Source organism: Bos javanicus, chromosome 11 (genome assembly GCF_032452875.1).
Source record: "Bos javanicus breed banteng chromosome 11, ARS-OSU_banteng_1.0, whole genome shotgun sequence".
Lineage (NCBI taxonomy): Eukaryota > Metazoa > Chordata > Mammalia > Artiodactyla > Bovidae > Bos > Bos javanicus.
In genome coordinates, this window is record NC_083878.1 from 105,800,411 (window position 1) to 105,824,331 (window position 23,921).

The following is a 23,921-nucleotide window of genomic DNA, read 5'->3' on the forward strand; positions in this document are numbered from 1 at the left end:
CAAGGCCGGCCAGGCTGCCGGCTGCCCTCCAACAGATGTCCGGGAGGTGGGGGCGGGCAGGCTGGGCCAGGCGCTCCTCGGCCCGAGGTCTTCTCGCTGGACCCCAGGCATGTATCTTGAGGGCTGAAGGAGCCCCTCACCGCGCGGCCGGCTCGGCCCCAAGCAGGAGCCAGCGCGCTACGCAGGTCCCCGGCCCACCGCGCGGTCCCTTTAAGTGCAGTCCCGCCGGCCGCCATCGGGGGCAGCACCGAGCGGCCCGGCAGCCTCACGCCGCTGCCTCGAAGCTTCTGCCGGTGCCGGGGCCGCGGCGGCGCGGGGGACGGCGGAGCGCGCGCAGGCCTGCGCAGACCGCCGGGCGCGGTGCGGGAGCACCGCCCAGGTAAGGGGTCCAGGCCGCTGCCCCGCGGATCTTCTGTGAGTGCGGCGACCAAGAGGACGGGGACGCTGCGCCTTGGAGGACGGCGGTCCCCACCCCCGGGGGCTCGGGGCTGGGCCGGGCTGCGCGCCGGGGAGGGCCACCCGCCGGGCCCCTTAGGCCTGGGACCCCGGCGGGGGCGGACCGTCCCATCGCCAAGGGAAGGGGTGTCGCCCAGTCTGGCTCCTCGGGGACCGTGGCAGCTCCAAGGCCGGGCTGTCACCTCCCTGGGGCGGAGCCTCATACCCTGTCATCCAGCCCCCGGTCCTGGCCTGGCTTCAGGGTGGGAGGGGGATGGGCCTGGAAACCAGGGACAGGTGGGTGGGGGTGCTGAGATGGGGACAAGCACTGGGCCTGGGTGTCTCTGACCCAGGGGGGCAGCTCTGCTGGCAGGAAAGCCCTGGCACACCGGGGACACAGAGGGTCAGCCAGACCAGAGACCCTGCCAGGTGAGCACCCAGCTCGCTTTTCCGAGCTCACCTTGGAGCATGCTCTCCCAGCCTGTGAGGAGGTGGAGACCCCGTACCGCTGTCTGAGCCACCCCCCTCCACTCCTAGCCTCTCTAGGCTTTGGGCACCCAGAGAAGCCGCTGCCCCAAGTCTGAACGTGGGCCTAGTACAGAGGGGTGGACCCCAGCTCAGCCTGCATGCGGGGGCATGGAACCTCAGGTTTCCATGGAGCTCTTCCGTGATGCTGAGGGGAGGGCCTGCCTGAGAATTGCAGGTGGCAGGGGCTCGATCCACCCACCGCCCTGCCTCCCCTGCTGGCGGCCTCCTGGCCTGCTGCGCCGCTCAGGGACCTGGGGGCAGCCTTGAGCTCCTTGAGCTCACACACCCCCACGTGGTCCAGCAGCCAGGGCCTGGTTTCCGCTGCCATGCGCTCGCTGCAAAGATTGGGGGGTCGCTCTCCCAGCCTTGTCATGACAGCCCTAAAGAGCTTGGTGAGTTTCAACCACCCCAAAAAGAGGGAGAGTCAGAGGCGGTTCCTGCAAAGCAAGGGGAGCTTTGGGGCCCAGGTATGAGCTCCGGAAGCACGGCTGTGGCCAGCGCCACACGGAGACTGAGGGCAGGGCAGCAAGCCCATGAGCCTGTGCCACGCCTGGGCCTGACGGGGCCACTTCAGGGCCTGCAGGGGCCTCTGCGCTGGGCCTTGACACAGTGCTGGGGGACGGCTGCATGTCCAGCTGCGCCAGTTGTGGGGGGCAGGGGGTGCAGGAGGCTGGCTAAGGTTGCTTAAGGCTGGGGCCAGGGGCTTCAGACTGCAGCATGGGGGGATTGCTCTGCACTAGGCGTTAGGAGCGGGCTTCATCACCTGCTTTATAGGAGCCAGCACCTTAAAGCAGTCTGTGAAGGCCCCAGTGAGCACACAGTTGTCCCACCTGTGGGCACCGGTGGGGTGGTCCTGGGGTCACTCTCATTCTTCCTACCCTACTGCTGGCCTGTCCCTGAAAGGGGGTCTACCCCAGCCTGCCAGCGGTCACTAGTGAGCACAGGAGCTCGGGGGCCGCTGCGATGACGTCCCCTTTCTGGTCACCCACCTCCTCCCAGCAGAAAGTGGCCCAGAAAGGATGGTGTGGAGGAGGGGGCAAGACCCGAGTGGCTGGACAGCTGGGCGCCCCCTGCAGGTGCCTGGGACGCCGGCATGGAACACGGGCCTGTGGCCGCAGGCCTTGGCTGCCTCCCGGGCTGTGCCCCAGGTAAGCCGGGCCAGCGCTGGGGGTTAGCGGGGCCTGGGCTGCAGAGGGGCCGCCCTGACCCGCGTCTCCCCTCAGGGCGAAAGCCCCGAAAGGCCGAGTGAGCTGACGCCTGGAGACTTCTTTTAAGATGACCCGCACCGACCCGCCGGATCTGCTCGTGTCGACCGTGTACCAGGACATCAAGGTGGCGGCCCCGGGGCCCGTGTCGAGGCCCCCGCCATGTGAGCGCCCCATGGCCCGGCCTGCAGCGCCCGCGCCTTTCAACAAGCGCCACTGTCGAAGCTTCGATTTCCTGGAGGGGCTGGACGGGGTGGCCATGGAGGCCCGCCCGGAGGCGCCGCCTCCGGAGCCCGCCGCGCCGCGCGCCCGATCCCGCGACAGCGAGACCCGGCGCCGCGCCCGTTCCAAGAGCGCCCCCCGCGCGCCCCCGAGCCTGGCGCCCGCGCCCGCCTCACCACCCGTGCTGCCGCGCCGAGGCCGAGAAGCGCAGCGAACGGCGCGGGCCGACGCGTCGCCCCGCCGGGAGCCCGCGTACCCCGCGCTGCGCGCGCTCGCCAACGAGCTACACCCCATCAAGCTACAGCCGCAGCGGGGCGGCCCTGGCCGCATCGCGCCCCTCTGCGCTGCAGCCAACCGCTGCGCGCCAGCTGAGCCACCCGCGGGGCCCGCCCCCCACGTCCGCTGCCGCCTGGACATCAAGCCAGACGAAGCGGTGCTGCAGCACGCCGCCCGGGGCTCACGGCCCTGCGGGCCCTCCGAGCCCGCGCCCTGGCCCCGCGCCGCCCCGCAGCTCCACGGTCTTACGGTGCCCGGGCCTCGCCACGTGGCCCTCTCGCGCACCCCCACCCCCAGTGACTCGTACTGCACCGACCCCCGGGCGCTGTACTGCGACGGACCGCTCCCTGGGCCCCGGGATTACGCGGAGCGCCGGAGTGTGCCCTTCACCACCCCGCCGGGGCCCACCCAGTTCTTCTACACGGAGGAACCAGAGGGCCACCCTGGGGGCTTCATGGCCAGCCCTGGCCCGCCCTTCGACGGCTACTATCCCAGGCCTTTTCTGCCCGAAGAGCCCCCGGGGCCCAGTCCAAGACGCGGGAGCGGCTACTACGCGGGAGAAGTTCGAACCTTCCCGGTCCAGGAACCACCCTCCCGCTCCTACTACGGGGAGGCCCCCCGCGCCTACGGCCCGCCCTGCGGCCCGCGTTATGCCCCCGAGGAGCCTCGAGCCCGCCCCGCCGCCCGCGCGTTTTACACTGAGGACTTCGGGCGGTACCGCAATCGAGAAGCCCTGACGCGGACTTATCCACACCCGCGAGGCAGCCCGGCCTGGGGTGACTGGGGCCCGCGGCCTTACCGCACCCTGCAGGTGGCGCCCCCGCCGGACCCCGGCCCGCTGCTCGCCTCCTGGCACGGAGGCACGGGCACTAGTCCACCCCGGCTAGCGACCGACAGTCGCCACTACTCGCGCTCCTGGGACAACATCCTGGCATCTGGGCCACGCCGCGAAGACCCCTTGGGCCGGGGCCGTAGCTACGAGAACCTGCTGGGCCACGAGGCGCGGGAGCCGCGGGGCACGTCCCCCGAAGGCCGGCGCCCGCCCGTCGTCGTGAACCTGTCCACCTCGCCCCGACGCTACGCGGCGCTGTCCTTGTCCGAGACGTCCCTGTCCGAGAAGGGCCGTGTTGGGGAGGGCCCAGGCCGAAACTGGTACGTCACACCGGAGATCACCATCACCGACAACGATCTGCGCGCCGCCGAGCGCCCGGCCGCCAGGAGCTGGGAGATGCCGGGGAGCTGCCCCCGCCAGTCTCAGCCCGCCGCCCCCGACGGCCCCGCCTCTGGCCGCCAGCGCAGCCTCGAACAGCTGGACGAGCTCATCACTGACCTGGTCATCGACTCGCGGTCCCCAGCCGGCCAGGCGCTCGAGCCCACGTCCGACGGCCTGGGCCGCCAGCTGCGGCGCCTGCTCGACTCGCGGCCCTCGGGGCCCGGGGGCCCAGCGCTGGCGCCGCGCTCGCCACCTGCGTCTGCCGGTAGCGCCGAAGAGCCCGCGGGCCAGGGGCAGGCGGCCGACGCCTCCCCTGAGCCCAGCGCCGACGAGGACGACCTGATGACGTGCTCCAACGCGCGCTGCGGGCGCACCGAGACCATGTTCAACGCCTGCCTCTACTTCAAGTCCTGCCACAGCTGCTACACCTACTACTGCTCGCGCCTGTGCCGCCGCGAGGACTGGGACGCGCACAAGGCGCGCTGCGTGTACGGCCGCGTGGGCAGCGTGTGCCGCCACGTGCTGCAGTTCTGCCGCGACAGCGGCCCGGTGCACCGCGCCTTCTCGCGCATCGCGCGCGTCGGCTTCTTGTCCCGCGGCCGTGGGGTGCTCTTCCTGGGCTTCCCGAGCCCCGGCTCCGCAGACAACTTCCTGCGCTTCGGCCTCGAGGGGCTTTTGCTGTCGCCCACCTACCTGTCGCTGCGCGAGCTGGCCACGCATGCGGCCCCACTGGGCAGCTATGCTCGGGAGCTGGCGGCCGCTGGGCGCCTCTACGAACCAGCCGAGTGCTTCCTGCTCAGCGTGTCGGTGGCTGTGGGCCCCGGGGCCACCCCGCCCGGCGCCCCTGCCAGGCCAGTGCCCGCGCCTCGCAGCCCGGGACCCACGGTGCGCAAGTTCGCCAAAGTGGCGCTGGCGGCCGGCAGCCCAGCACGGCCCCCCCCCGCGCGGGGCCGCGAACCCGACATGGAGACTTTGATCCTGACGCCGCCGCCCGGCACTGCGGGCCTAGACCAGGACGGCGAGGCGGGCCGGCGAGCACGCGAGGTGGCCTTCATTCACATCCAGCGAGAGCTGCGGCTGCGCGGCGTCTTCCTGCGCCACGAGTTCCCGCGCGTCTACGAGCAGCTCTGCGAGTTTGTCGAAGCCAACCGGCGCTTCACGCCCACCACCATCTACCCCACGGACCGGCGCACCGGCCGCCCCTTCATGTGCATGATCATGGCTGCGTCCGAGCCGCGCGCGCTCGACTGGGTGGCCAGTGCGAACCTCTTGGATGACATCATGTGAGCCGCGGGGGAGCGTCCGGCCCCGCCCAGTCCACCCAGGGCCCACCCTGAACCCCGTCAGGTCCACCAAGCCCCGCCCAGTCCACCCAGGGCCCACCCTGAACCCCATCAGGTCCACCCAAGCCTCACTCGGTCCACCAGGCCCCGCCCACATCGCCGCGAGCTCCGCCCCGTCGCGGTCTCCAGAAGCGCCGCCTTTCCCCCCCTTCCGGCGACAACCCTCCCAGTCCCGCCGGGCTCTTTCTCCCCCAGTTCGTCCTCGGGGCTCCCTAGAGGCAGGTCCTCGACCGCTTGGTGCTCCCCGCTGGGAGGTGGGGTGGGTCTGAGGACCAGCCCGCCCTGCCTTTGCGCGGAGGGGTCACTACTGCAGACCCGACCGCGCGTATCCGACTCGTCCGCCCCCTGCCCATCTGCAGGGCCTCCCTGGAGCCTCTCCAACCGCGGCTCGCCGTGGTCCAGGAGCCCGAGTTGACCAAAGCCTAGTCCTGTCCCTTTAAACACACCCCCCCCACCCGCTTCCTGTGGTCTGGGATGCACCCTGCTCAGAGGCTTTTCCTCTCTGGAGGACAGACACGCTGATTGGTCTCGGTGTGTCCGCACCCCGAGCACTTCCTGGCCTGGTGGGCAGGCAGGGCCGGCGGGGACCTGCGTGGGGCCCTCGCAGACTGGGTCAGACCTCGGTACACTGACGGTGCTGCCCGCCCTGCCGCAGGGGTTGGGACAAGCAGCAGTGAAGGGGTACTGGGGGTGGGGGGGTCCTCAACCAAGGCACAAGACACCCAACCAGAGGGGAGGAGGTCCTGGGCCGGGGAAGCGGAGGGGAGGGGCGCTGGCCAGAGCTCAGACCCGGCAGGGCGTGGGTTGGGCTGCCTGCTCTCACCTGGTCGATGGCCCCAGGCGTGCGCCAGAGCGGCCCTAACCTCACAGGCGGGAGCAGGTGCAGAGACTGGGTGAGCGCGAGCGGCCGAGGAGGCCCTCCAGTTGGGACCCTATCAGTAGCCCTAGTGAGGACCGAGGAGGAGGTTCGTCCCCAGTCTGGAGCAGGGGCGGGAGCGAGCTACTTCCACAGGGCGGCGGTCCGTCAGAGGTGTGGGGGGGGGCGCAGTTGCGCAAACGCCCGCGCTCTAACTCGCTCTGGCCCCGCCTTGTGGTGCTGGCTGGACGCTTGAGGCTGGAGTGCACGCTCCAGTGTCCGTTATCCCCGCTCTCGTCGGGGGGTGCCCGCTGGCCCTGGCCCGAGAGGGCGAGGCCCGGCGCCCGGAAAGGCCTTCCTGAAGCCCCAGGCCCCCGTCAGGGCCAGGTGGTGGGAGGCATCGATTCAATTAAATTGTGGGCCCCACCCCCCACCTCCGATCGCTGCCCGCACCCCCGCGCCCATCTCCTCTCGTTCCTTCACCTGCCTGCGCGCCTGCCTCGGCTCCGCGCATTCGCACCGGCCACGCGCCCCGCTTAGCCCCTCCCGCCTTCGCGGCCTCACAAACTGGCCGCCGCGCCCCTTGCCCAGGGGCCTCCGCCTTCGGCCCCACGCGCCGCCCAGGAAGGACCCTGGACTGGGGTTACTTCCAGAGGGGGAGCGCTTTTGAACCAAGGAAAATATAACTCGAATGTAGCCACTGCTGCCTCGTTTTTTGTTCAGAGTGGGTGCGACGTTGAAGATTTTCGGAACCGAGGGGGGCGGGCCTTTGGAAACAGGGGTGGGAAACCACTGAACAACGTGGAGTGGGAGGGTGGAGAGAGGGGCTCGGACTCGGTGGGGACGCGGTCTGGGAGACCGTGGGACTCGGTGGGGACGGGGGGCGGGAGACCGTGGGACTCGGTGGGGACGCGGGCCGGGAGGCCGTGGGACTCGGTGGGGACCGGGGGGCGGGAGACCGCGGGACTCGGTGGGGACGGGGCCCGGGAGACGGTGGGACTCGGTGAGGACGGGGCCGGGAGACCGTGGGACTCGGTGGGGACGGGGACGGGGCCGGGAGACCGTGGGACTCGGTGGGGACGCGGGGCGGGAGACCGCGGGACTCGGTGGGGACGGGGCCCAGGAGACCGTGGAACTCGGTGGGGACGCGGGGCGAGAGACCGTGGGACTCGGTGGGGACGGGGGCCAGGAGACCGTGGGACTCGGTGGGGACGGGGGCCAGGAGACCGTGGGACTCGGTGGGGACGGGGGGCGGGAGGCCGTGGGACTCGGGGCGGGAGACCGTGCGACTCGGTGGGGCCGGGGGGCGGGAGGCCGTGAGACTCGGTGGGGACGGGGACGGGAGACCGTGAGACTCGGTGGGGACGCGGGCGGGAGACCGTGGGACTCGGTGGGGACGGGGCGGGAGACCGTGAGACTCGGTGGGGACGCGGGCGGGAGGCCGTGGGACTCGGTGGGGACGGGGCCGGGAGGCCGTGGGACTCGGTGGGGACGCGGGGCGGGAGACCGTGGGACTCGGTGGGGACGCGGGCGGGAGGCCGCGGGACAGCACGGGGAGTACGCGGGCGCGAGGCCCTCAGATACGCTGCGGGGACCCAGGAGGAAGCCGAGGGCAGCGCGCGTGATCTGCGGAGGGAGTCAGGGCCAGCGCGCGCCCCCTGCGCCTCGTGGGCCGCCCAGCCCCGCCAGAGGGGCCCGTCAGCCGCCCCCGACCCCCGAGCAGGGGCTTCTCCGTGGGCTGAAAGGTATCCGCACCCACTCCCGGCTCCTTGTTCCCCTTTAAGAGGAGCTGGCGCGGTCACCGCGCTGCAAGGAGCTGGGCCGCGATTGGCCCGCCTGTGCCGCCGGTCGGCCGCACGGTTGGCTGAGGCGCTGGGCCCGGGCAGCATGCCCCCGCGGGATTGGCTAGCGGCTTCCAGGCCCCGCCCCCCCGCGCCGTCAGCGCAGCCAGGGGTCGCATGGGGCAGGGCCGCGGGCCGCAGGGCGAGCGCGCTCCGGGAACATGGCGGCGGCGGGCCTCGCCCAGATCCCCGACGTGGACATCGACTCCGACGGCGTCTTCAAGTATGTGCTGATTCGAGTCTATGCGGCGCCGCCCTCCGGGGACCCGGCCGTGGAGACCAAAGAGATCGTGCGCGGCTACAAGTGGGCCGAGTACCACGGTGAGGGCGGGGCGGTGGGCCGGGGGCGGGGCCTCGGGCTCTGTGGGCGGGGCCAGCGCGTCTGGAGCGGGGCCGAGGGCGGGGGTGGGGTAGACCCTGTACCGGGTCTCCTCGCCGGCTGGCTGGGTGGCAGGGAGGCATCCAGACTGTCCTGGAGACGAGGGGCTGCCGTGGCCCGACCCCCACTCCTAGTCCCAGGGCCCCTGCCCAGGCGCACCCCCTCCTCCCTTTTCTCCCGTCCGGAGAGTCTCCTCTCCTGGAGACGGGGGCTGCTTAGACCTGGGGGGCCGGGGTAGGGGATGCGGGGGAGGGCCTCAGACCCCCTCCGCCCTGGCTGGTGCTGAGCTTCCCTCCCATTCCAGCCGACATCTACGACAAGGTGTCAGGCGAGATACAGAAGAAGGGCTATGACTGCGAGTGCCTGGGGGGCGGGCGCATCTCCCACCAGAGCCAGGACAGGAAGATCCACGTGTACGGCTACTCCATGGTGAGCCCACAGCTGAGGGCCCCAGTCCTGCCTGGGGAACACCCGGCCCTTCTCAGCCACAGAACCCTGCCTCCAGGGCCCGCAGCCTCCCAGTTTCCACGCGGCATGACCCAGGAAACATAGGGGGTGGGAGGGAGCCACTGCTTGCCCCCCGTGGGCTGTGTGCTGTTCCTGCCCCAAAGGCCTGGCCGGGCCACTGTCCTCCAGCACTTCGAGGCTGCCAGCGCTGCGTTGGAGCTCGGATGCCTGCCTCTCCCTTCACCACTCTACCTGCAGAGTCACAGGGCACCCAAAGCTGGCTCGGCCTCTGGCTGGAGGGCCCTCCCTCCAGGTTGGCTCACTCGAGGCCACACTTCCCCAGGAGAGTGGCTTGGGTGGCTAGGGGGATGACAGCCTCCTCCACAGCTGGCTCCTGGTGTCCCTGCTGCCTGGGGGCCCCCAGAGCCAGAACCGGGTGTGTGAGAGCCACCTCCTTCTGTCAGGGTTACGGTCGCGCCCAGCACTCTGTCTCTACTGAGAAGATCAAAGCCAAGTATCCGGACTACGAAGTCACGTGGGCTGACGACGGCTACTGAGGCCCACTCGAGGCCCGCTCCGTCCAGCAGCCCACTCAGAACTCTGCCCTGAAAACCCCTCCCAAGGGGCCGGACTGCACCCCCTGGCACTTTGCCACCCTGGCCAGGCCTCGGTACCTGGGGCTCCCTCTCGGGAGAATTAAAAGCATCGTCAGCTCTGCTGCTCCCTGAGCTCTGTGTGTCTTGGCGTCTGTGTTCTCAGCTCACCTCGCTGTACTTCCAGCTAGTGTGGGTGGGTGGCTGAGAGCTAGAGGCTGCCCCTCACCCGGATCTGCCCCGGGGGCCCAGGGAGTGGCAGTGCGCACTCAGCCCTTTGGGGTCTGATAAGGGGGCCCTGGCCGCTGCCGCCGTTTATGGCCTGATTGCTTCTCCGTGCACCTGCTGTCCGCACGGTCATCTGGGAAGAGGCCTGACAAGCCCTTATGCAAGGAGCTAGGGCCAAGTCCCTCCAGCCTGCGGAGGCGGGGGCCCCTCCTGGTATGGGGTAGGGGCACCAGCAACTCCCGTCTTGGCCACTGCTGACTGAGGTCACAAGTAGGGTGGTCTGTGGCCCCTCGACTCCAGAATTGGGGCCGCTGCCTCAGGCTCCTGCTTCAAGTGAACCAGGTGTCAGGCGTGGATCCCCTCTCCCAGGACCCTCCTCCTGGCGCTGCAGGGAGCAGAGGCCTGCATCACGCTGCACCCGCCTCCTCTGGACTCCAGGGCCCTCACAGGAGCCTCTCCACACAGGCGCCGTCGTCACGCTTTTAAAGATGAGGAAGCTGAGGTTCAGGTTAGACAAGCTCCCAAGGCCGGACGGCGATACACTGGGCAGCGCCTGGCTCCAAATCCTCCACTGGGGTCAGTGTGCTGCGAGGCCCAGAGCCCCTCGGCTCCTCTGGACCTTGTGCCTGGCTGTGCCCAGCCCACACCACACGGCTCGGACACTTTTTGATGAGAGAACAGTCGTTGTTAAGCAAGCAAGTGAAGAGGAGCCACAGGCCAAGTTTCGGGCAGGGACGATGTCCCTAGTCGCCAGGGACGATGTCCCTGGTCGCCAGGGTTGCCCCTTCCCTGTGCAGGGAACTCAAGCCAGGTGCGTGGTTTGCACAAGCGGCGTTCGTGCCCGGCTGAGTTGAACTCTGCGGGACCAGAGGCCCCAGGAGGAGCAACTGAAGCTTGTGCCACTCGGCACTGTCTCCAGCGGGGCCTCCACCAGATGGCTGGTCAGGAGTGGGCACCACGGCTGAGGCCCGACCTTCGGCCAAAAGGGGGCCAGGCAGGTGGGAGCCCCCTGTGCCGGGGCCTCTCTTCCTGGGTGCACTTACAGCCAGGTGTTCGTCCTTGTCAGCATGGGGTGGGGCCAGCGAAGGGCTGCAGATACAGAAAGAGCTGAGCCAGACCCGCAGTCAGAGCAGAGTCGGCCTGCGGGGCCTCAGGCTGACAGCCAGGCAGAGTCCCCACCAGGCTGGCCAGGGCACACAGCGCCCCAGGCCTCCCTGCCTCGGGCCTGACCATGCCTCTGCACGGTCATTTCCTGCCCACCGTGGTCATGCTCCTGGGTGAGTTGCCGGGCCTGGCTCCTGAAGCAGGAACGACAGGGGCCCCAGCTGCTGGGTCTGCAGGGAAGGAGGGACGTGGGCCCAGGATGGCCTGCAGTCCGGACGCCGGGCGAGCCCTTGGGGTCCTGGGGACGGCCTCGCTGGAGTGGGGATCTGAGTCCAGCCCGCTCTGGGTGCAGGCTGGGGGGCCTGGGCCGCAGCCCCTCCCGAGTCGTGCTGGGCTCCGGTCCTCCCTGGGGAGGGACCCACGTTGGGGATGGTTGGTCCCTTGCACACACAGGCACCCCATCCTGACAGCCAGCCTCTCCTGGGCCCTGACAGGGACCCCTGGGGGCAGTTCTCCGTGGTTTTCTGGCCCCCTCCCTGCACAGCCTCTTGGCCCAGCCCCCACATGTCCCAGGATGCCTGACTCTTAGGGGTCTCTGTCCTGGGGAACAGCGGGGCCTCCCTACCCCAGGCCACCTGGCTGTCTCTGCTGGCAGCAGGGTCCCCCGGCTGGGCCTGGGTCCCCAACCACTGCAGGACCCCCCGCGAGGCCGTGTGCAACTTTGTGTGTGACTGCAGGGGCTGCCCCGATGAGGCGCAGTGCGGTGAGCCGGGGCCAGGGGGGCAGCAGCGGGGCCCACCCTCGCAGCCACCCCGCCTGACCCCCTGCCCTCCCAGGTTACCACGGGGCCTCGCCCAGCCTGGGCACCCCCTTCACCTGTGACTTTGAGCGGGACTCCTGTGGCTGGCGGGACATCAGCACTGCGGGCTACCGCTGGCTCCGAGACCGCGCAGGGGCCTCGCCAGAGGGGCCAGGGCTGCGCGCGGACCACACTCTGGGCACTGACCTTGGTGAGGCCTGGGTGGGGCTCCATGCTGTCCCCAGCCCTCTGTGCCTCCCGCCCCATCTCCTGACCTCTCAGCTGGCCAGGCTGGTATGTGGCAGTCGGCACACACCGAGGGAGGGAGACGGCCACCGCGGCCCTGCGCTCCCCTGTCCTGCACGAAGCCGCCCCCACCTGCGAGCTGAGGCTCTGGTACCACGTGGCCTCAGGAGGTGCGCACCCCATACCCTGTGACCCGAGCCAGGTGGCCCAAGACGAGGGGCGCAGAGACGGGAAGGCGCCCCCAGGGTGGGCAGGGGTCCTGGGGTGGGCACAGCCACGGGCCTGGGGGAGGCCTGGGGCCTGAGCTGCCCCCGGACCCCTCACTGCAGATGTGGCCGAGCTGCGGCTGGAGCTCACCCACGGTGTGGAGACGCTGACCCTGTGGCAGAGCACAGGGCCCTGGGACCCAGACTGGCAGGAGCTGGCGGTGCCCACTGGCCGCATCCGGGGCGCCTTCAGGGTGAGATGGGCACGCTGGACGTGGGGCCGTCGGGGAGGGTCTGGGCCCTGACTTAAGGACTTCGCTCACTCCAGGTGACCTTCTCTGCCACGAGAAATGCCACCCACAGGGGCACTGTGGCCTTGGACGACGTGGCCTTCTGGCGCTGCGGGCTGCCCAGTAAGGTCCCCCGGCCGTGGGCCCACTCCTGGAGCGGGGAGGGGGTCAGCAGGAGGCCCTGGTCAGTGGCCCCGCCTGGGGACTTGGGGCAGGTGATGGGTTAACCCTGCCCCCAGCCCCCCAGGCACACTGCCCCCGGGGGCACCACCGTTGCCGGAACGAGGCCTGTGTGGAGCCCGCCCAGCTGTGCGACGGGGAGGACAACTGTGGGGACCATTCGGATGAGGATGCGGCCCCCTGCAGTGAGTGGGACAGGGGGCTGACCCTTGGCACCGTCCTTCGGGGGCTGAGACAGCTGATGTCCACCAGAGCTTGGGCCGTGAGCACAGGCCTGGGCGGCCCAGGGGCCAGGCAGGAGGCCCCACTCGACAGCCAGAACCCCCTTGTCCCCCAGGACACTACATAGCCACCGATTTTGAGATGGGCCTCGGCCTGTGGAACCACTCAGAGGGCTGGACCCGAAATCACAGTGCCGGCGGCCCCAGGTACCCCGCCTGGCCACGCGGTGACCACACCTGGAACAGCGCACAGGGTGAGGCCTGGGGACCGCCGCCCGCCCTGCCCCGCCCCGGGACCCCCCGCCCCAGCCTGCCGCCCCGACCCAGGCCTCTCATCTCCCCAGGCTCCTTCCTCGCATCTGTGGCCGAGCCCAGCACCCCAGCGGTCCTCTCCAGCCCCGAGTTCCAGGCCTCGGCCCCCCACAACTGCTCGGTGAGTGGGTGGGAGTCACAGGGCGCGGCCCTGGCTGCCCAGGCCCTGTGGCGTCTCCGCTAACCGTGCTCGGCCCCTGCTAGCTCGTCTTCTATCACTACCTGCACGGGTCTGAGGCCGGCTGCCTCCAGGTGTTCCTGCAGACGGCGAGCCCTGCGGCCCCCCAGACCCCCGTCCTGCTGCGCAGGCGCCATGGGGAGCTGGGGGCCGCCTGGGTCCGAGACCGAGTTGACATCCAGAGCGAGCACCCCTTTCGGGTGAGGCTGGCGAGGGCAGCATCGTGCGGGGAGGTCCGGGGCCCCTCAGGGAGTCCCATGTGGGCCCCTCCACCGTCTCAGGAGGAGGGCAGGCCAGAGGACGGGAGGGGCTCCCTGCAGAGATGCCCCCTGAAGGGCTGGGTGTCCAGCAAGAGCCAAGGATGAGGTGTGGATTCTGGGGAGAGGACTCGGGGGCAGACCGGCCTGGGGATCACAGAGGGGTGCTGGGGCGCCTCCGACCCCATCCGTCCCCAGATCCTCCTGGCTGCGCAGACAGGCCCGGGGGGCGTCGTGGGCCTGGATGACCTCATCCTGTCCAACCACTGCAAGCCAATCCCAGGTGAGCCTGCTGGGCACCCTCACGCCCCACCCTGGGAGAAGCACAGGCCCCGCCAACCCACCTGACCCCTGCGCTGGCCCACAGAGCTGGCGGGTCCACCTCCAGGGTGCTGGGCCCCAGGCCCCTGGCCCCAGCCACCCAGCCTGCGGCCTCGGAGCTTCTGCGAGCCCGGACACTTCTTCTGTGGGGACCTGTGTGTGCCCCCGGAGCAGCTGTGTGACTTCCAGCAGCAATGCCCGGGGGGCGAGGACGAGCAGGAGTGTGGTGAGCCGGCCAGGGGCCTCCCTCCCTTCCCGCAGCCTCCCCTCTGGGAGCGGCTGGCGAGGCCCCAGGCCCATCCATGCCCCCTGCCCTTGCAGGCACCACAGACTTCGAGTCACTCTCAGGCGGGGGCTGGGAGGACGCCAGTGTGGGGCGGCTGCAGTGGGTGCGCCTCCCGGCCCCGGACAGGGGGATGCCCAGCCCGGACGCCCACGGGGCTGCTGGTGAGGCTCCGCCCGAGACAGCCTGGGGCCTGCCTTCCAGCTGCCCCCTCTCCTTAGGGAGGGCGCTGAGTCGGGGTCCCTGGGAGGAACCAGCTCTGAGGCCTGCTCTCCCCAGGGCACTTCCTGGCTGTGCAGAGGGCCTGGGGGCAGCTGGCCGAGGAGGCCCGGGCGCTCACACCCACCCTTGGCCCCTCGGGCCCCCGCTGCGAGCTCCGCCTGGTTTACTATCTCCAGAGTCACCCCCAAGGTACCACCGTCCCTTTGCACCCTCTGCCCCATCCTGGGGTGGGGAGTCAGAGCCCCCGGGCGAAGGACAGGGGCAGGACGGGCGCCCACAGTGATCCCTTGCCAGGCTTCCTGGAGCTGGTCGTGGTGGAGGGCAGCCGCCGCGAGCTGGTGTGGCAGGCCCTGGGCACCACCGCTGGGGGCTGGAAGGTGGACAGGGTCCTTCTCGGGGCTCGCCGCCGGCCGTTTCGGGTGAGGAGAGCGGCCTGGGGCAGAGAGGGGCCCCCGCGGGGCCTGCCCTGGCTGACGGCCTCCTCCCTCGTGCCCCCTGAAGCTGGAGTTGGTTGGACTGGTGGACTTGGACGGCCCCGGGCAGCAGGGCGCAGGGGTGGACGACGTGACCCTGACGGGCTGCAGCCCCACAGCAGCCGCTGAGGAAGACTCAGGTGCTTCCCCCGGGTGCCCGGCCCCCCACCCAGGCCTCCTCGAGGGGCCCCCAGGAGCCCCCTCTCCAGGAGCCAGTCTCCCCCACCCTCTCGGCACTCAGGAGGGGTGTTGGGGGTGCTGACCCACCTCTGCCCGCCCCCAGAGGTCTCCTGTAACTTTGAGCGGGGGGCCTGCGGCTGGCACACCGGCCACCTCACAGATGCCCACTGGCACCGGGTCGAGAGCCGTGGCCCGAGGTATGACCACACCACGGGCCAAGGTAAGCCAGGGTGCCCGGGGGGCAGCTGCTAGACCCCGCCTCCTGGAGGCAGAGAGGAGCGCGGGGCTGAGCTCCTCCAGCCTGGGCCCCGCAGCCCAGCGCCTTGGGTGCCCGGGGGGCAGCTGCTAGACCCCGCCTGCTGGAGGCAGAGAGGAGCGCGGGGCTGAGCCCTCCAGCCTGGGGCCCACAGCCCAGCGCCTTGGGTGCCCGGGGGGCAGCTGCTAGACCCCGCCTCCTGGAGGCAGAGAGGAGCGCGGGGCTGAGCTCCTCCAGCCTGGGGCCCACAGCCCAGCGCCTTGGGTGCCCGGGGGGCAGCTGCTAGACCCCGCCTGCTGGAGGCAGAGAGGAGCACGGGGCTGAGCCCTCCAGCCTGGGGCCCCACAGCCCAGCCCCTTGCGCCCCCGCAGGCCACTTCATGCTCTTGGACCCCGTGGACCCCCCAGCCCGGGGCCCTGCTGCCCACCTGCTCACCCAGCCCAGGGTGCCCTCAGCCCCTCAGGAGTGCCTCTCCTTCTGGTTCCACCTCTTCGGGCCCCAGATCGGTGAGGCCAGCAGCTGGGAAGGGCCTCAAGGGAGCCTCACCGGGGCCCCAAGTCCTGCCTCTTGCTCCCTCAGGGGCCCTGGGAGGGGATGAGAGGCAGGGGTTAAGGCCTTATCCCCTCCCAACCAACCCCCGTCTCTAGGGACCCTACGCCTGGCAGTGAGGCGAGAAGGGGAGGCAGAAACGCACTTGTGGTCGCGGTCTGGCACCCACGGCAACTGCTGGCACGAAGCCTGGGCCACCCTCCACCACCAGCCGGACGCGGGCGCCAAGTACCAGGTGAGGCCCGGGGCGTGGGCGCGGTGGGTGAGGCGAGGCCCCAGCCGCTGACCTCTCTCTGCCCCCCAGCTGCTGTTTGAGGGCCTCCGGGATGGGTACCACGGCAGCATGGCACTGGACGATGTGACCCTGCGGCCCGGGCCCTGCTGGGCCCCCAGGCGCTGCTCCTTTGAGGACTCAGCCTGTGGCTTCTCCGTGGGGGGCCGGGGCCTCTGGACACGCCAGGCCAACGCCTCGTGGGGCCCCCACGCTGACCACACCACGGAGACAGCTCAGGGTGCCCACTGGGGTGGGGCAGTGGGCAGACAGGTGGGGTGGGGAGGGCGGGGCGGCGGCCGGTGGGCTGACCCTGCCACCCCCCAGGGCACTACATGGTCGTGGACATGAGCCCGCAGGCCCTGCCCCGTGGCCACGCGGCCTTGCTGACCTCGGAGGAGCAGCGGCCCCTGGTGCAGCCCACCTGCCTGACCTTCTGGTACCACCTGAGCCTCCGCAACCCAGGTGAGGGGCTGCTGGGAGCCGGGGCCGTGGTGTCCCCTCAGGAGGCCCTTGGGAGCCCCCCAACCACAGGGGCCTGAGCAGGCACCCCTGCCACGCTGACGGGGCTGGCTGCTCGGCGGCAGGCACCCTGAGGGTCCACGTGGAGGAGGCCGGCAGGCAGCAAGTACTCAGCGTCAGCTCCCACGGAGGGGCCGCCTGGCGCCTGGGCAGCGTGGACCTGCAGGCCGGGCAGGCCTGGAGGGTGAGTGGAATAGGGGGCCCTCCTCACCCCAAAGGCTGTCTAGGGCGCAGCAGGCACGACCTTCGCCCGGTGCCCCCCAGGTGGTGTTCGAGGCAGTGGCCGCCGGCGTGGAGCACTCCTACGTGGCGCTGGACGACCTGCTCCTCCAGGATGAGCCCTGCCCCCTGCCAGGTGGGCGCCTGTGGCCTGGCTCCTGGTGGTCCTGGCTCCCTGCCACCCCCACAACGCCCGGCCTGACCTCCACACCCCGCAGCAATGGTGCCCCAGGGGTGGAGGGCGCGGGGCATCACCCTCACAGCCGGCCCCTGCAGCTTCCTGTGACTTCGAGGCTGGTCTGTGTGGCTGGAACCATGTGCCCCGGCCCGGCCTGGGCGGGTACAGCTGGGACTGGAGCAGCGGAGCCTCGCCCTCCCGCTACCCGCAGCCCCCCGTGGACCACACCCTGGGCACAGAGGCAGGTGGGTCCAAGGCAGGAAGGGCACCCAGAGCCACACACGCCTCACCCCAGCCTGGCCCGCCCAGCGCCCAGCGGGGTCAGAGGCCACAGATCGGGGCGCCGGCTCCATCGGGTCCGCTGGGCACCCGCTCTCTCATCCCCAGGCCACTTCGCCCTCTTCGAGACCAGCGTGCTGGGCCCAGGGGGCCGAGCGGCCGGGCTCATCAGCCAGCCTCTGCCCCCCACCACGGCCTCTTGTCTGCGCTTCTGGTACCACATGGGCTTCCCCGAGCACTTCTGTGAGTGAGCCAGAGCCCCGGGGTGCGGCAGGGGGTGCCGGGGCCGCCCCACTCTGCCTGAGCGTCTTCACACCCTGCTCCCAGACCAGGGCGAGCTGAGGGTCCTCCTGAGCAGCGCGCAGGGGCAGCTGGCCGTGTGGGGCGCGGGTGGGCGCCACAGACACCAGTGGCTGGAGGGCCAGGTGGACGTGGCCAGTGCCAGAGAGTTCCAGGTGAGGCGGGTGCGCCAACCCGGAGCCCTTGGGTGGCTCCAGCCCTCTCCCCGGCCCATGCAGCCTCTTCTCCCTCCCGTCAGATTGTGTTTGAAGCCACGCTGGGCGGCCAACCGGCCCTGGGGCCCATTGCCCTGGATGACGTTGAGTATCTGGCTGGGCAGCGGTGCCAGCTGTCCACACCCAGCCAGGGTAAGCCCTGCCTAGCGGGCCGGTTCTGCTCCAGGGCAGGGCCTCTGCCAGCCCCTGGGTTGGCGGGTCATGCCCTTGCCTGAGGGACGAGGAGAGCCACAGGCCGGCTGCCCTTGCTTCGGGGCCCCAGCCCGGGGCCGGGCCGTCCCGGGTTCCTGTGCCCCCAGGAGCGGGGTGCCCCCAGCCTCTGCCCACTGTGCTCCAGCTCCCGGTCAGGCCAGAGACCACAGCCGCCCTCCTGCTGGAGCCCTCGCTGGGGGCTGTGACTTCACGATAAAGGGGGCATCCAGCCTGGGGCTATAAGCCCCGGGTCTGCAGCCCTGTGCCTGCCAGGGCCCAGCCTCAGCCCGTAACTGGTGACTTCAGAGGGGACCTGGAAACGCCAGGCTGTGGGGCAGCCATGCCGGGCACCCTCCTCGAGCCTGGGTGGGGCTGAGACGAGACTGGGATCCTGGGTCACGTGCCCTGCGGCCCGCAGGGGATGGGGCGGCGGCCGCGGTGGTGCCGGCTGCGGTCAGCGGCACCCTCCTCCTGCTCGTGCTGCTGCTGCTGCTCGGGGTTGCAGGCCGGCGCTGGCTGCAGAAGGGGGGCTGCCCCTCTTGGGGCAAGGCGGACACCGTGACCCCCGGCTTCGACAACATTCTCTTCAGTGCGGTAGGAGCCCTGGGTGGGGGTGGCGGATGGGAGCCGGGGGTCGCTGTGTGCTGCCCCACACTCAGCCTGATGGTGCACAGGGCCCCAGTGGCCACTAAGCTCCTCCCCTTCCCCCTAGGACCGCGTCACCCTGCCAGCATCAGTCCCCCACGACCAGTAGACGAGCCAGAGAAGACCTCAGCTCCTCACACGAGCTCACCGGCCACCGGAACCCCGGGCCAGGGACCAACAGCTGCCTCCCTGCCAATACACTGAGGCCCTGTGCCCGTCACCCTCACGGGGCTGCACCCACAGACCAAGTGTGGTCCCAACCCCAGCAACATACGCCCCAGCCCTCAGGGACACCGCCCCGCCGGCCGGGGTCTGCCCGTCAGCAGGAAGAGTAGTTCCCCAGACCCGATCCAGTCTACCTGAGAGCACACGCTTGGGGGCCCCTCCCGTGGGCCTCGGTGGCTCAGGAGACGGCCAGGGGCTCGAGGCACCTGGAGGCAGCACTGCCCCAGCCCAGGCCAGAGGGACCCCCCAGGGCCCCACCTCACTGGGCGATTCCGTATCTGATGAAAGACAGAAACCCCACAGGTTCAGGCAGCAGACAGTAGCAGACACTCGTCAGGGTCCACGGTGGCCGGGGCTGGACTGGCGGGGGGTGCTCCCATCTGTCCAGAGTCCCAAAGAAAGGCCCCCGTGCCCGCCCTGCCAGGGCCAAGGCCCCCGTGCCCGCCCTGCCAGGGTCACGGTCCCCGTGCCCGCCCTCCCAAGGTCACGGTCCCCGTGCCCGCCCTCCCAGGGTCAAGGTCCCCGTGCCCGCCCTCCCAGGGTCACGGTCCCCGTGCCCGCCCTTCCCCGGTCAGAATCCCCACCCACCGGCCACCCCCATGTAATAAAAGGAGCAGAGTCTTTCTAACCCAGGGACAGTCCCAGGTGTGATCTTACACACAGGAGATTCAGACACCACCCACCCAAGTCTGCGGAGGACCCCCGGCTTGGCTGTCCTGGAGGGTGTGACGGCCACTCCTGCACAGCCAGGTGCCCCCTCCAGCCCAGGCGGCACCACTTTGCCACCCGAGCCCACTGGGATCCACAGACAAAAATGTGACTGGGGACTTGGCACCGGGGGCGCCCGAGTCTGATGCCCAGAGGCTGACCGATGCCCACTAACCGTCCCAGCAAAAGTGACGAGAAACAGCTTGCAGAGGGACCATCCCAGCCCCTCAGGTTCCCTCGCGGTGCCTCATGAAGATAGCCCTTTGCAGCACTGGGGGCTGGAGGGAGGGAGCACTGCAGGCACGACAGCAGAGGGTGGGGGGCAAGGCAACACCACCAGCAGAAGGGCAAAAACTTTATTAGCTTCTCTACGAGCCAGGCTGGACATACAGCTCCTCTCCCAGATGGTGACCACCCACCCCCTGCCAGCTCCCCGGAGCCATCCCCGCAGCGGGATGGACCCCGGGGGAGAGGAAGGCAGTGTTCTGCACCCCACTGAGGGCGGGGGGCAGGGAAGAAAAAAATCAGAAGCAAACACTTTGCAAGGTTTTGTTAGTTAGACAGCAGGTACGATGAGAGGGGTTCCCGGGCGGGGCTCCCGCCCATGTTCCGCTCGGCCGCGTGGAGAGACCCGTGCTGGCGCCGGTGGTCGAGGGGACCAGCCGGACAAGATCAGCCGGAACGCACTGATTTCGAGGCTTTATGTTCATTTTGCCCTTGGCCCCTTCTCGATCGGCTTCCCAATGTCCTTCCCCCGGAGCTTCAGGCCTGAAAGAGCCACGGGCCGCCACTGACCACTGCAGCTCCCACTCTGGACTTCAAGGCACAGGGCAGCTCCTCAGCCTCCGAACCCACTGTCCCTGGGGCACAGGCTCCCGTCCTCTGGAGGGGGCGGGGAGTGCCATCCTGGCCCTGGGCTCTCACCCACCCCAGGACTAGTTCTCACGTCTGATTCTAAAGAGCATATGCCTGCCCCTCCTCGAGGGGAAAGCACAGCCCCTCCCAGGACCAGGCTTCCGCTTGGAGCCATGCTGCTGCCAATGCTGGGTGGGCCGCACGGAGGGGTGGGGAGACGTGAGGGGGGTGCGCCCAGAGACAGCATGCTCCTGGGAATGTTCTTCAGGCTCTGGAGGATTCCGGGGCCCTCAGGGCCTTCCTGCACCCTCCTTACCAACTGCAGCCAGGAGGGGCAGCCACCCTGCGCCTGGCCAGGCAGTGAAGGCCAGCAGGACACTTACCAATGGCTCTCTCGATCTTGCCCAGAACCTGGTTGTTGGGAATGGCCCGGCCACTCTCGTAGTCCGCAATGACTTGCGGCTTCTCGTTGATTTTCTAGAGAGAACATGTGTTTGCCCGTCAGCTCCAGGCGGTGGTGGGAGACGGACACAGCCAGGGGAGGGCCTCAGGCTCCGCACGGCTGTGTGCAGGCCCAGGACTAGAGCAGACGCAGCTCGGCAAGTCCCAGCTGACTCGTGCGGGCCCTCAGAGGTCTTGGGGCTCCCCGGGCCCGCGCCCGCCTGCCTGGCTGTGGCTGGAGGGCCCGTGTGCTCACCGTGGCCGGGGTCCCAGGGCCTGCGCCCGCCTGCCTGGCTGTGGCTGGAGGGCCCGTGTGCTCACCGTGGCCGGGGTCCCAGGGCCTGCGCCCGCCTGCCTGGCTGCGGCTGGAGGGGGCTGTGCGCTCACCGTGGCCAGGTCCTTCTGCGTCAGCCCCTTGCCCTCAGAGGTCTCAGGGCTCCCGCGGCCCGCGCCCGCCCGCCCGGCTACAGCTGGGGGCCGTGCGCTCACCGTGGCCGGGGCTCCCGGGGCCCGCGCCCGCCCGCCCGGCTACAGCTGGGGGCCGTGCGCTCACCGTGGCCGGGGCTCCCGGGGCCCGCGCCCGCCCGCCCAGCTGCGGCTGGGGCCGTGCGCTCACCGTGGCCAAGTCCTTCTGCGTCAGCCCCTTGCTCTGCCGGCCCTGCTGGATGACCTTGCCGACCTCCAGGGTGACCCGATCGTGGTGCAGCTCCTCGGTCTCCCGGTCCAGCTTGGCCGTGTTCTTGGTGATCGAATGCTGCTTGTTCTGGCCGGCGGCCCCTGGACCGTGCAAGGCAAGAGCAAAGGAGAAGGTCTGCAACAATCCCACAGGTGAGCCGGTTCGGAATGGAACCCGGCCCCACAGGCGCCCTGAGCCTAGCAGACAGGCTCAGCCAGGCCACCCAAAGTGGAGACACCCTCACAGACCTAGGAGCACTGAGCCCATGACTTCCTCCCAGCGACAGGAAGTGGGTGGGAGGACCCCTCCTGATTCATGCCAACCACCGCTGCTCCAACAGGACCCTCACACCCACCAGCTCTGCAGCCACCCTAACGACCGGGGAACCCAGACACTCCCCGGTCCCACAAGTGGACATATAAGTACCTACATTTCTTAGAAGTCTCCACATCTTCTCCTCGTCTCTGAGCCGCTAAGATGGCCTAGAAAATTAGAAAGTGTTTTTTGGTCAAAATTAGCTTTCCGGTACCTGGCCAACCCCAGTTTAGGCTGCTGCTGCTAAGTCGCTTCAGTCGTGTCCGACTCTGTGCGGCCCCATAGACAGCAGCCCACCAGGCTCCCCCGTCCCTGGGATTCTCCAAGCAAGAACACTGGAGTGGGCTGCCACTTCCCTCTTCAATGCATAAAAGTGAAAAATGAAAGTGAAGTCGCTCAGTCATGTCTGACTCTTAGCGACCCCATGGACTGCAGCCCACCAGGCTTCTCCATCCATGGGATTCTCCAGGCAAGAGTACTGGAGTGGGGTGCCATTGCCTTCGCAGTTTAGGCTACTGTCAGCCAACTGATAATGCCTCATGCTTTTCAAGCCCTGGCAGTCAGGCTCTGAAGTCACACCCTGAAGCGCCCTGCTACGTGCCTAGTGCCTGATGTTTTCTCAAGGACCGACAAGCAAATGCCGGCTTTAAGCCAAAGCTTGTCATACAAATCCCTCTACGTCCAACTGTCCAGGCAACTCTCAATAAACTTCTGCTCAAGAAAACAGAAACAGCTCATGACTCTGCTGTTGAAAAAGACAGGCAAGTGAGTCCTTTTAGAAACCCACACTGGAAATAGACTTCTCTACGAGACTCTCCTGCAAAAGCCGGAAAGAACGTTTGGCCTTCCTCAGCCAAACTGGCTCCTAATAAAATACAGCACATCGCACAAGGCCTGTGGCCCTCGCCCCAAACGCTGGCAGAGGCAGCGCTACCCCTTGATCCACAGTGTAGAAAAGGAATGTAACATATTTCTTAAAGTTTCTGACACCTTAGAGACACGGCTGTGGGGCATTCTAAGTGTGACATGTTCACAAACGTTTTCTAAAGCTGTTCACGTGATTCCTAGCTTGTGGCTATTAAGGTTCCTTTGAAAAAAAAAGAGAGAGAGAGACTGAACTTGGTTTTGACCAACTGGAAAGTCCTGGGCAGGTCGATGAATGCTAGTCAGCAGGGCCAAAGCCAGTCGTGGCCCAGAGCTGGCACTGCGTGGCTAAGGCCGGCCCAAGGCTGCTGAGAGTAGAAAGGAGCAGGGCTGGAGACTGACCTGCCCGTCCCAGCTTCCCTTACAGCGACTCACAGGGGAACCCGATGGATTCCCAGAGAACCGTCTGCCCCAAGTGCCCTCAGGGCATGCCGGCTACTCTGGCAAGATGGGGACACCAGGGTCACCGCAAGCTGAGTCCTAGGCCACTCAGCCCAGGGCCAGGAACTCCCTTCGGCCGGCAGTGTGCTTCAGTGGGCTCCGCGGGCGGCCTCGGACTGGCCGGGCACCGGGCAGCCGGCGGACGGGGGAAGAACTCGCCGGGGCGGTGGTGCCCGCCAACCCTGCCCGCGTCCGATCGCTTCCCAGGGCCCGCCACTGACCGTCCTCGCTGACAGCCTCGGCCCAATCCCCTCCTCCACCCGGGTCCGGCAGTGCCTGTCCCGCGGGCCCGTGTCACAGCCCGAAGCCGCCTCGACGCCCCCGGCCCGCCCCAGGGCCCCTCTCCGCGCCCACCCGGTGCCCGATCCGGCGCCGGGCCCACTGCCCGCCCACGGCCTTGGGTCCCGAGGCCCGCGCCGCGCCCGCACCTGCTTGGACTTGGCCTGGGCGGCCGTGGGGCCCTTTTTGCGCAGCACCGTCACCGTGTCCCAGTCGCTCTCAGCCATGGCGGGGCGGGCAGGGAAGGCGGTCCGTCCGGCGGCTCCGCGGCAGCTGCTCGAGACCCGGCGACGCGACGTCCCCTCGTCGCTGGGCCGCTTCCGGCGCCCGCTGCGGGCCCGCCCCTCCTCCCATTGGCCGGCGACTCGGGGGGCGGGTACTTCCCTCGGCTCGGAGCCAATCCGCGCCCGGCTCGTCTAAGCAAGACCCCGCTGTGCGCGACGTGGGGCGGGAGACGGAGCGGCCCGGACGCGTGGCCGCTGGGGGGCGCTGCAGGGGCCGGGGCAGCTGGGGGTGGCTGAGGCGGGGACGGGGGCCGCTGGGGGCGCTGAAGGGTGCAGGGGCCGCGGGCGCGGAGGCGAGAGGAGGAGGGG

At 69.4% G+C, this 23,921-nt stretch overlaps 4 protein-coding genes across 4 annotated transcripts; 3 read left to right on the forward strand and 1 right to left on the reverse strand.

The window, feature by feature from the left end:
- The first annotated feature begins 735 nt into the window (after positions 1 to 735).
- AJM1 (apical junction component 1 homolog) lies at positions 736 to 6,778 on the forward strand. Its single transcript, XM_061434195.1, has 3 exons — positions 736 to 864; positions 1,966 to 2,111; positions 2,187 to 6,778. The coding sequence occupies exon 3, from the start codon at positions 2,239 to 2,241 to the stop codon at positions 5,164 to 5,166; it is 2,928 nt and encodes a 975-aa protein (XP_061290179.1). The 5' UTR covers positions 736 to 864; positions 1,966 to 2,111; positions 2,187 to 2,238; the 3' UTR covers positions 5,167 to 6,778.
- A 1,231-nt stretch (positions 6,779 to 8,009) lies between these two features.
- On the forward strand, positions 8,010 to 9,473 carry PHPT1 (phosphohistidine phosphatase 1). Its single transcript, XM_061434214.1, has 3 exons — positions 8,010 to 8,240; positions 8,603 to 8,727; positions 9,210 to 9,473. Exons 1-3 carry the CDS (start codon positions 8,081 to 8,083, stop codon positions 9,300 to 9,302), a joined length of 378 nt encoding a protein of 125 aa, XP_061290198.1. The 5' UTR covers positions 8,010 to 8,080; the 3' UTR covers positions 9,303 to 9,473.
- A 1,324-nt stretch (positions 9,474 to 10,797) lies between these two features.
- On the forward strand, positions 10,798 to 19,322 carry MAMDC4 (MAM domain containing 4). Its single transcript, XM_061431409.1, has 28 exons — positions 10,798 to 10,843; positions 11,326 to 11,433; positions 11,507 to 11,680; positions 11,760 to 11,885; positions 12,045 to 12,175; positions 12,250 to 12,334; positions 12,451 to 12,576; positions 12,729 to 12,866; positions 12,957 to 13,045; positions 13,129 to 13,302; positions 13,558 to 13,642; positions 13,727 to 13,906; positions 14,002 to 14,127; positions 14,243 to 14,604; positions 14,687 to 14,798; positions 14,942 to 15,058; positions 15,466 to 15,600; positions 15,742 to 15,878; positions 15,948 to 16,155; positions 16,242 to 16,379; positions 16,502 to 16,620; positions 16,701 to 16,791; positions 16,932 to 17,078; positions 17,221 to 17,355; positions 17,440 to 17,567; positions 17,651 to 17,759; positions 18,238 to 18,413; positions 18,532 to 19,322. Exons 1-28 carry the CDS (start codon positions 10,798 to 10,800, stop codon positions 18,571 to 18,573), a joined length of 3,744 nt encoding a protein of 1,247 aa, XP_061287393.1. The 3' UTR covers positions 18,574 to 19,322.
- Positions 19,323 to 19,739: 417 nt separating this feature from the next.
- Positions 19,740 to 23,760, reverse strand: EDF1 (endothelial differentiation related factor 1). The gene is made up of 5 exons (XM_061434213.1): positions 23,478 to 23,760; positions 21,800 to 21,851; positions 21,310 to 21,470; positions 20,636 to 20,729; positions 19,740 to 20,165 (listed from the first exon to the last, which is right to left on the reverse strand). Exons 1-5 carry the CDS (start codon positions 23,553 to 23,555, stop codon positions 20,104 to 20,106), a joined length of 447 nt encoding a protein of 148 aa, XP_061290197.1. The 5' UTR covers positions 23,556 to 23,760; the 3' UTR covers positions 19,740 to 20,103.
- Between the last annotated feature and the right edge of the window lie 161 nt (positions 23,761 to 23,921).